The 11,853-nt window shown below is 41.0% G+C and overlaps 1 protein-coding gene across 2 annotated transcripts in view; it reads right to left on the reverse strand.

Annotated features, from left to right (window-relative positions):
• ITGA9 (integrin subunit alpha 9) overlaps positions 1-11,853 on the reverse strand; it is a 244,925-nt gene that overhangs the window by 117,133 nt on the left and 115,939 nt on the right. For both annotated transcript variants that reach the window (XM_017732049.1, XM_008631949.2), the window contains exon 16: positions 2,995-3,071. In XM_017732049.1, the coding sequence (XP_017587538.1) occupies positions 2,995-3,071 (77 nt within the window). The remainder of the gene's footprint in view (positions 1-2,994; positions 3,072-11,853) is intronic.

Genomic DNA, 11,853 nt, shown 5'->3' on the forward strand with positions numbered 1-11,853 from the left:
TTAATTCCTTACTTTTCTTTGTTTGCGTGCACAGCTTTTGCTTCCCATAAGAAACTGTATTTATCTCAACCCACAAGTTTTCTAGCTTTTGCCCTTCCAATTTTCTCCCCCAATCCCTCTGGTGGGGGAGTGAGCGAGTGGCTGCATAGTGCTTGGTTACTGACTGGGTTTTCAAATCTTCAAAGCTGGATGCCATCTTTTAACTGGGTAGTTCTAATGATTCAAATGCATCATGGGTGAACTCTGTATCACAGTAGCTTGTGCAGTTCCTGAGCTCATAAGAATGCAAACAATTCTCTTGATGATAACGTAATCTGAGCTAACTTCCTATGCACATTTATGCTCTAACCAGCACACATTTGAAAGCATATATAGTAATGAACAAAACTATACCTTGCCATATATAGAAAGGTATAGTTTGAACCCTGAACAGCTTTTGGCTCTAACATGCTACAAATTTAAGAAAAGTGTGTAAGGAGAGCCAGTTCATGTAGAAGAGAGCCCTGTGTCCAACTACGTCTAAAAGCAAGAGGACTATGGAAGAACAAGTAAAGTACAGAGTGGCATTTTGCTGATATATTTCTGCAGCTTCCAGAATTCATATTTGCCATTTCACTACTATATGCAGTCTCAGCACTTACAGTATCTCAAACAGAAAAATCCACAGATTAACCATATACTTCATCGAAGCATACCTCCTCGCTTGTTTTTTCATCACTCTGAATAGTTTAGTAGGATTAGCAAACTGTATCATCTTGCTATTCAATTCTAGCAGATTATTTCCCATATCATTTGTGAATGTGCTGAATACCACTAGCACAGCTTTCTCCACCACTAAAACTAACTCTTTACACCTTTTCTCTGTTGACTGTCTTTTAATTAGGTAGTAATACTCAGGGCACTATTTCTATCAGATCTGGGCAACTTACTTTCTTGGTGAGAAAGTCTTTTGCAAGCCAAGATAGATGATCTTAACCAAACCACCCTATCCACAGGTCCAGCAACATTTTCAAAGAGCTACAGCAGATCTGAGAGACAGCACTTACCACTGCCTTCTGATAAACATCCTGTTTATTTCAATTCAATGTATCTGTGCAGCATTAATTACATTCTTTCCGAGAATAAGTCCATCAAATTTAGTCAGAGGTGATTATTTAGACAAAGGTATTGACATAACCTTGCTAACAGTGAAGTCAAATGTTTCATGCAGATAGTAATAAATGAGTCACATTTTTTGCTCTTTAAAAAAAAAATTGCTTTGTACACAGACTTACCACAATCAAGAAAAATGTGGAAAAATTGTGATAGATGGGATTATTTTGCATGAAACACATGGGGCTGGAAAAATTCAAGACAACACTTGTTTAAAATCAGAATCCATAGCATGTTTCTTGGTAATTTTACATGCAATAATAACAAGAATCTGTTTTTGTAAGAGATATTCATTGTGCTATATTTCCTAATAACTGAAGGTTACAGAGCCCTTTAGCTAAAGAAAGCCCATACAGTGCAGAGAGATTTGATAACATCCTGTTTACTTCAAAAAGGACTTCAGGTTGTCACTGGGTAAAGAAAATTGGAGAGCATTTGTTGAACATTTTGCTATACAAATGTAGAAACTGTATTTGAATATCCTAAGCTCTTATGACAGGTGTGACTTCTAAATTGCCAAGATAACATAAATAACAGCCATAAATATAAACAGCCTAATGGTCCAATCCCAACTGCAGCTCTTACTGTGATGATTACTATACACTGACTGACAAGTTTTAGGATCTGTCCCTCGCTATCTACTGCTCAACTATGGGACAAAATCCTTTACTAGTTTCTCTAACAGACACATATCTAGCTCTCAACAGATTTTGCTCACCACAAAGATTAAGTCAAATATCCAGACTAACTGCAGTCAAAGCTTGGACTCTGTAGCCTGAGACCTAACCCTGCTCCCAGCCAATCTCCCAAAACATTCATGTGGATTTCAGTTGTGTCTGGAGAAGTCCGTAACTTCTCAAACTTGACTCTGGTTCAGTTTTGTCTCCAAGTACTGTTACAGCATGCTGTAGATTTATATAAAACATGTCTGTGACTATTACTCTTCTATTTTTGTTGTTTTGTTTGGGGTTTTTTGGTTGTTTCATTTTTGTCTTTAACTCTCTTTCCTGACCTGAAAGCAAAGCACTTCACAGATTCTCCATCAAATAGCAAAATCTCTGGCACACAATTAAATAACCCTCATCAGCATTTCCATCTCTAAAAATACTGGAAATAAAAAAAGGAAACAGAAGTCATGTGAAGTTCACCTTTAGCCTGACTTATCCCCAAATTGAGTACACATCCAGGCAAAACAACAGGCATTTTCCTTGGATCAGCAGTCACAAGAGGCAGTACATAAACTTCACTTCTGGTCTATTTGATGAGTTTTACTAACCCAGAAGAAAGTGAAATCAGACACTCATCCCCAAGTTGCAACAAGAAGAATTTGAAAGGAGCAGTATTTAGAAGAGTTTGCAAAACTACAAGATGAGAAACAGAAAACAATAGTTTGAAGATAATTTGCAATGTTCAGAGGGGTTTTTTTAACCTTACATGTGACAGAACAAACTGCTTTTCTACAGGCAGTTTTACTCCTACCACGTCAGGAACAGTACTTTATTCTCTTTGAAAAATTACATTTTCCACATTGGTACTTGATTTGAGCATGCATCTTTACTTTCTTTGCCCCTCTCTGCTATTCTATTTCTTTTCTCTATTTTTGTCCATTGCGACTGTTAAGGTGAAGGTGTCTTGCACTTTATGTGACCAGAGCACACCACCACAAGAGTTCAGATTCTGTGTACATCTCAAGACCTTTTGCATTAAAGGTGATATCAGTTTCACCATCCTTTCTAGTCTGGATCTAAAATATCTGTGTTTATATTTTGATTTTTCAATGTCATTTTACATAAAATGAATGGCATACTAGTGTCCAAGAAAGAAAAAAGTTCACCTGCTCACCTAGATAGCAGTAATTTACCCTGAAGTTTCAAATCAGCAGCGCAGTCATCAGATCGACAGTTCCTCTCAAAAACAGTCTGTGAAAAATAGAGGAAAGAACTGTTAAAACATGAAAAGAGTAAGATGAATATTAAAAGAAGGAACATGTTTGGATGAAATAAAAATAACACCAAAATCTGTAATACAGGGATATACGGTGTGTGTTAAGGAAATTCAAGATGAGGCAAATCTTATCTCTGGAATGTCAGAACTGGTTTTATTCTCTTCTAACTGAACAAGAAGTTTCATCAAAACCAGACTCTTTCTTAGAGGTTTTCCTCAATCCATTCTGCCTCCTCATCTGACAAGAATAACTGCTCATACAATATTTCTGTCATTCTTCTTTCTCTTCCCCAGCTATGTGCGCGAAAACAAATCAGAAAATAAAGTATTTATGAACTATTTTCAGTCCTAAGGATTTCAAGTAAGGAAATCATGCAGCAAACATTTTCCCTATATTTTATATACAGCAGGAAACACTTCTGCCATCATGCAAGCAACAGAAAATTACAAAGACTGTTATGTAGCAGTGATGCTCTCAAATAATGAAATCATTGTCAATCTTGTGAACTCTGTTAATACTGAGGAAATGTAACAGATTGATAAAGCTAGGAACTATGAAGGGACAACATATGGGCATACTATTTAAGTGGCAAAAAGAAAGGGCATACATGAAAAGTCTATGAACCTATGCAAATCACTGCAGTAGTTTGCCGTGGCTAAACAAGGCAGCCACCAGAAAGTGAAAGAAGAGAATAGGAACATGCTCCTGGCATTGAAGAAACCCAGATGCCATCAAGATCATGGTTACTTTCCCCTGCTGTTTAGACCACAGACCAATACCTTTCTAAACATAAGGCTAGACTTTTCAGGCTGGAGGACTCATTCTTTCAGAGTTGTAATGCTCTTCAGCTTACCAAATATTCAAACACCCAATACGAATGCTACCAACACTGTTCAGCTAGGAAACCTGACAATACACTGATCTTCTCCTTTAATGTGAATATTCCTTTCTACACGCTTCATGACTTTTATTACCAAAGTAAATATATTTCAATCATAAACACAAGGACAAGGAAAATCTGTGCAGGACACACACAATGGTCAGATTGGGTTGGAGAGACTGAGAAGGCAAAAAATCCAAACCATACTGAATTAGTACATTTTTTAAGAGCTCTGCCCAACTGTATCAGGACTGGAAAAAGACTTGAATCTTAGGCCCAGAGGGCATAGAGACTTCTAGTCCTTTGCTGTCCAGGAAGGTTCTTGACTAAGCAGGCAGCTTGTTCTCCTTTATCTATGCTGTTTGAGCTCCCCAAAAAGGAGTGGACCTTCATGAAGTTAATTGTTGTTGTGATGCCGAAATTATTTTTGCCTCTTTTCTATTTCCTTCATATATATATATAGCTCTATTGTTGTATAGTTACATAGTTCCTAGCTAGCCCCGGTACTTTTCCTTACCTTTTCCCTTCCCTGATAGGCAGAAAGACAAAACACATTCCAGAGGCTCCAAGCTGGGGGGTCCAAGGCCCCTATCCTATCCTGGTTCTTCCAGTGAGCAAAGGTTGAAACCAGGTCTTCAAAACACATTTTCATAAACAAAGTTTAGTTCCTATCTAAGCGGGGAGGATTTAGAAAAGGGTTGAACTGGAGGGGAATTACCTCACCACTTATGTCTCTAATTGGGAAATTTTGTCAGTTAGGCTAATTTGCTAAACTTATAAAACTGTTTTCACCCCATGGTGGGGTGGGCATTTTCCATACCTGCCCCTGGAGGCATCCAATAAAGGCCAGCCTTTATATTACCTCCTATACTAATATTTTCTCAAAAGCACGTTGTTTTATTTCCAGGTTCTTTAAGGCATCAGTTTGACTAACAGATATCATACTATGTTGTAGGTTGTACTGTGTTGCAAAAGAAGAAGGCAGAAGGTGGCCAGCTCATCCGGGCTATTTACTTTGCTCTTTCATTTTTCTTCCCTACCTTTTGCTTTCTCAGAATCTCAGAAGTGGAATTCTTTGGGCATTTACAAACGAGGACTGAATTTACCCTTCCTCCTTAATAAAGACTACCACAGCCAAAGGACAAGAACAAGCCCGAGACAGGAACTGGCACTAGGCTTCCCTCTCAAACATGGCACATTTCAGAGGTATAGTTTCAAAAGTCCTCAGAATCAATCCTCAAGCCACTGTAGCAGTTATACATAGGAAAGACCGCTTGGTAACCCTCAGAGGAGAAAGAATAATAAACTGTAAAAAAATTCTGGTCTGTCAGTTTCTCTGTTTGAATTGCAGAAATCTTGGCAAAGTGAACACAGCAAACAAAATATCTCTACTTTTCAAAGTAAAAAATACTGTAAGTACATTTAAGCAACTACCTAATAATCCTTGAATTTTCTTACTAAATCTATAGCTATCATTATTCAGAAAGAATGAACAAATACTTCATTTTATAAAATTGCAGAGCATGTATCTCTTCCAGCATAACATGTACTAGAGAGCAAGCTACTTTGAAATACATTGGGTGTATTTCCTTATGTCATAGACACCCAGGTTTCTACAGAACACTGCATTGGGAGAAAGAAATAAGGATGGTGAGTTCCAAGATCCGCAGCTGTGTAGATGTGAACTGTTTGCTTCTGTTGAGGATCTTGAACCTGTTCAGGTTTGGGGGGAGCTCTCTCAGCTCAAAGCAGCTGGCTGGTCTGGATTTCCAGTCCAACAGGCTCCTAGGACCCACAGATGGAGGCACAACTGATTCAGCAGCCCAGTTCCAGGCTAATGACATCTCTGGACTATTTTGCTATTTTCCACTATTTCCGTGGTCTACCAGGACTCTACTCCACCTTCCCATTTTGTATGTTTTCTAGAGTCTCAACCCTCCATCTTCTCACAGTCTATTTCCTCCAGTTTCTTCTCTGCTAACTTGAGCCTTTCCTTCCCCACCCTTTTGTCACTTCTACCTTTCAGGTTGACTAATTTCTGGCTGTTTAAATCCCTCCTAAACAATTAAGAAGTAAACACACTTTAAGGCATCATAACATTTGTGAACACTGCTCATATATTGTTACTGTGCCCTTACTTGGTCTACTTGAGCTGCAATTTCTTTGGGTCAGACACCGTACCTAACTCAACACTGCATGTTGTTAAAGCAGGAGTTCATTCCTGGGATACGGTGCAGATCCTACTACAATATCACCACTAATTTTAACTCTAAGCAATCTTTAAAGTGGTTGCAGCTTTGCAATACCAGTTATGAGGATTTATAGAGCTCTTTAAATATTAAAATTGTTGAAGAAGGTAACCCATGAGTTGTATGCGTTATCCATAACTGAAAAAAGAAAGTAGGGTGAAACTAACTGTGGAAGAAATTCCGAATTTTTGCTGTTACTGTTACCCAAAGTGAAGAGGAGCAATTCTGAACAGTGGTTTTATGAAGTCTAATGGTATTCCACTAACACTGTATCAAGTACCTCACAGATTTGAATACGTATATCAGAGATGGCCAGGAAGCTTCCTTACATAAGAAATACATACATGAAAAATTGAGGAGGATGGTGCAGGGGGGTGGAACTCAGGGCAAAAATTGCCTGAGAAACACAGCTGCATCTCTTATCTCAAGGCCCCCACATATTTGTCTAGCCTTTCCACAAGAAAAATAGGTGTTTGTGTACTCAATAACAGGGACAGGATAACCTCAATTCTTCTAAGACACATCTTCACTGTATAAACACAAAACTAGTGTAAAGTGCATTCTCAATGAGTCTGTCAGACTTCCTGCTATCACCAGATGTACCGCAAAGCAGAGACAAACCCCAGCATTTCCAGGGTTCACGATTCCTCTCGGCACTCTCTCCACTGCTGCACAGAACCCAGCAGCTATGGGAAATTGTTTAAGAGCAGTTCGCACCAATTCACAAAACCTCCTTAACAAACATGGTTTTCTCAAATTCTGCGTGGCGAGATCTCTGAGTAAAAAAAGATTGTGCTCTTTGGAAGGTCCAGTAATGTGACAGATATTTCTTTTCTAACCCTGAGGGGTTAGAAAAGATGGATGGCACCCATGTCCTCCAGGGGGTAGGTCAAAAAGCCTACATTAAAGTACACTCATTATAAAAAGTGAATATACATATCTGTACACAATCAAACATACAGTAAAGAGAGATCTAGAGCTGATCAGGGAGGGAATATGTCTACATATAGTCAGATTAGGGCCTCAAAGGAAGTACCTTTGTGTTCATTATGCCTCTTGAAAAGAGGTGTAAGGACTAAATTCCACATCTTGTGGTAAAGGCCAGGGCTAAGCTTAGAAGGTAGGAGAGGGATAAATCTCTAGTTCCTGTATCCTAAGCATAAAGCTGCTGGGTATTGGTCATGTAGATAATCTCCTTTTCCTTCTTGCTGGTAGTGGACTCTACTGAAAGCTGCTAGGAGGCAAAACAAGTAAGAAAGAGCCTGGCTTTAGCTGGTCAGAGCCCTGTGCTCTGAGGAAGGTGATCTGTGATTTCAAAACAGGCTTACTAAGCTGCTTTCACTTTCTTTCAAGGGCTATCTAAAATTAAACAAATCTATGTTTCTGGAAGTAGGGAAGAGAACAGGAAACATAAAAAATAAAAATCTCCTGTGCCTCTCCAGCCCACAGAAAATACTGGAAGTCTTTCAATAAATTAAGGGGGAAAAAGCATTTCAAAATATCCAACCTACCAAAATTCAGGAAAGCACATGGAAATTTCAGGTTGTAGCCAAAATGTACCATCAAGACTTTGAGAGGTTGCCGGCACTATTCTAGTGAGAGTTTTGCCTATCTTTTCACAGAAAAGGAAAGTGACAGCTGAGGGTCATTGTTTGAAGAGAAGGGGAGAAACAGAATTCTCAAAAGAACCCTTGAAAATATTTAATGGACTGGAAAAGAGAACAGTGATTCTCTCTAGATCAGATATTTAACAACTTCCTCACACATCAGTCTACAAAAGGTTCAGATAGCACCCCTTAAAAGGTAGCAGAGTCGGTCTTTGGTATCTGAGGATCCATTCCTTTAATTTCATAAATTGTGCCATGAACTTCTGCAGGAATACTTTGGTTACGCAAAATAATCTGGATTAAGAATATAGTATTTCAATCTCTACACTGGTTTCCTGTAAATTGTCACCAAACCCTATGGTATGTGCAGAGATGATTTAGCAATTAGATCATGCTAGTAACACAAAAACAATTAAATAAGGGGGCTTGTTATTCTAATAATTCTGTACTTTTTAGATATTGATGCTATCTGGTTATAAACATGTTATCTGGTAAAGTTGGATTCCTGGCTCTTATTTAGAAACCAGGATTTATGATCCAATTTTCAAATGCTGAGCTGTAAGCAAATCTCACTAACTTTTCTAGGAAGTATTTTCTGTTTGTAGCTTTACAACCAATTTCATCAATGCGCATAAATACAGGAGCCTGATTTTAGACCTGAATTTATTTTGATTTTAAACCTTCAAGTTGCCTGAAAAATAAAGCTATTACGTACATGTCTACTGACCACAGATTAAGAAACATAAACCGATTATTTTGAGGCCTGCCATGCTTTACTATATTACTCATGGAAACAGTTCATTTACATATGTTGCTAAGTCAAACACAAAATGGCTGATTTAAATTCCCACTAGAAGAGCAATTATTACTGTGAAAAATGTTCCAGGATTTCATCAGATGTGCCGGATAAAATGAGAATACATTATTTCCACAATATCCCTGAGTGGCGGAGTGAACACGTGACAAAGGCAGCAATACTAGGGGAGTGAAACCAGTGTGCTGGCACCACATGGTGCAGGGGATGACGGTTAACTATCAGGCTCCCTCAGGTCCACGCAGACTTCATCAGAGCATTATGCTTGAAGAAGGAAGGGAATAAGACCAGGCTCATTAGAGATGAGCCTAGGGGCAGCATACCACTGCTGGAGGTGAAATCAATAGCCCAGCTGAAGTGCACCTACACCAAAGCACACAGTATGCATAACAAACCAGAGAAGCTGGAAGCCACTGTGCAGCACAAAAGCTATGATGTAGCTGCCATCACGGAAATGAAGTGGGATGACTCACAAGACTGGAGTGCTGCAATTCATGGCTACAAGCACTTCAGAAGGTGGAATCTTCAATAGGTAAAAAACTGGCTGTACAGCTGGACCCAGAGAGTTGTGGTGAATGAAGCTAAATCCAGTTGGTGGCCAGTCACTAGTGGTGTTCCCTGGGGCTCACTTTTAGGGACGGTCCTTCTTAATATAGTTATTGATGATCTGGATGAGGGCATAGAATGTATCCTCAGTCAATTTGCAGGAAACATCAAATTGGGTGGGAGTGCTGATCTGCTCTCTGTAGACAGATGGGGACAGACTCAATCAACAGGCTGAGGATGGCATGAGGTTCAATAAGGGAACATGCTGGGTGCTGCATTTGGGTCCCAGCAAGCCCATGCAGCCCTACAAGCTTGGGGAGGAGAGGCTCAAGAGCTGTTCAGCAGAAGGGGACCTGGGGGTGCTGGTTAACAGTTGGCTCAATATGAGCCAGCAGTGTGCCCAGGTGGCCAAGAAGATTCATGGCATCCTGGCCTCTGTGAAGAACAGTGCAGCCAGCAGGACCAGGGCAGTGATCACCCTCAGCACTGGTGAGGCCACACCTCGAGTGCTGTGCTCCGTTCTGGGCCTCTCACTCTAGAAAGGACATTGAGGTACTGGAGCATGTCCAAGGAAGGGCAACAAAGCTTGTAAAAGGTCTGGAAACATGTCTTATGAGGAATGGCTGAGGGGGCTGGGGTTGTTCATTCTCCAGAAGAGCGGACTCAGGAGGGACCTCATTGCTCTCTACAACCACCTGAAAGGACACTGTAGTGAGGTGGGGACTGGTCTCTTCTGCTGTGCCTGCAGGGGAAATGTCCTTAAGATGAGACAGCTGAGATTCAGATTAGATGTTAGAAAATGGGTGGTCAGGCATTGGAAAAGGTTGCCCAGGGCTGTGGTAGAGTCACCATCTCTGGAGGCGTTTAAGAATTATCTGGATCTGGCACTGGGTGATGTTGTTTAGTGGTTTAGGGGTTACAGTGGTAGTACTGGGTTGATAGCTGGACTTGATGATCTTAAAGGTCTCTTCCAACTTTGACGATTCTATGATTCTATTGACAGGCAAGGAAAAAGATATGATGGTGTGGCTCTGTACATTAGGGAGTGTTTCAACTGTATAGAGCTCAAGGATAATGATGACAAGGTTGAGTATCTATGGGTAAGAATCAGGGGGAAGGCCAACAAGGCAGACATCCTGATGAGAGTCTGTTACAGACAGCCCAACGAGGATGAAGGGATGGATGAACTATTCTGTGAGAGGCTGACTGATATTTCATGATCCCTAGCCTTTGTTCTTGTGAGAGACATTAACTTGTGGGATGTGTGCCAGAAACTCAACACAGTGGAGAGGAGGCTGTCTAGGAGGTCCCTGGAGCGTGTGGAAGACAACTTTCTGACACAGCTGGTAAGTGAGCTTAACAAGGGGGGTGCCCTGCTGGACCTGCTGTTTACAGAGAAGGGCTGGTGGGAAATGTGGTGGTCAGATGACATCTTTGGCACAGTGACCATGAAATGATAGAGTAATCAATTCTTGGTGAAGTAAGGAATGGGGTAAGCAAAACCGCTACCTTGGACTTAAGGAGGATGGACTTTGGCCTACTCAGGACACTGGTTCAGAGAGCCCCCTAGGAAACAATCCTTAATAAGAAGGGGGTCCAGGAAAGCTGGACATACTTTAAGAAGGAAGTCTTAAAGGTGAAGAGGAAAAGGCCCTCCCTATGTGCCCAAAGACGAACTGGAGAAGAAGACCAGCCTGGCTGAACAGGGAGCTTTCACTGGAACTTGGGTTTATGACCTTTGAAAGAAATGGTAGACAACTCAGGAAGGCTTCATGAATGTCATTATGTCATGTAGAAAGAAAATTAGGAAGGTGAAAGCCCAGCTAGAACTTAATCTGGCCACTGCTGTAAAAGATAATAGAAATGATTTTATAAATACATGAACAACAAAAGGAAGGCCAGTGAGAATCACCATTCTTTATTGGATGCAAGGTGATCATAGTCACCAAGGATGAGAAAAAGGCTGAGGTGCCTAATGCCTTCTTTGCATCATTCTTTAACTGTAAGAGTAGTTATCCTCATGGCAACCAGCTCCCTAAGCTGGTAGACAGAAACAGGGAGCAGAATTGATCCCCTGTAATCCAGGAGGAAGAAGTTATTTACCTGCTGACCCACTTCGCGACTCACAAGTCTATGGGACCAGATGGAATCAATCCCAGCGTGATGAGGGAGCCGTCAGAAGAGCTCACTAAGCTGCTCTCCATCATTTGTCATCAGTCTTGGCTAACCAGAGAGGTCCCAGATGACTGGAAGCTGGCCAGTGTGACACCCACCCGTAAGAAGGGCCAAAAAGAGGATCCAGGAAACTACAGACCTGTCAGCCTGACCTCAGTGCCCAGCAAGATTATGGAACAGTTCATCTTGAGTGTGATCACATGGCACATACAAGATAGCCTGGGGATCATACCCAGCCAGCATGGATTTAGGAGAGGCAGGTACTGGCTGACCAACCTGATCCCCTTTTATGACCAGGTGACCTGCCTGCTGGATGAGGGGAAGGCTGTGGATGTGTCTACCCGGACTTCAGCAAAGCCTTTGACACTGTCTCCCACAGCATAATCCTTGAAAAGCTGGCAGCCCATGGCTTGGACAGGTGCACATTTTTCTGGGTTAAAAACTGGCTGGATGGCCCGGCCCCGGCAGCTGGGGGGGGAGGTGCT

This window comes from Corvus brachyrhynchos, unplaced genomic scaffold (assembly GCF_000691975.1).
Source record: "Corvus brachyrhynchos isolate BGI_N302 unplaced genomic scaffold, ASM69197v1 scaffold264, whole genome shotgun sequence".
NCBI lineage: Eukaryota > Metazoa > Chordata > Aves > Passeriformes > Corvidae > Corvus > Corvus brachyrhynchos.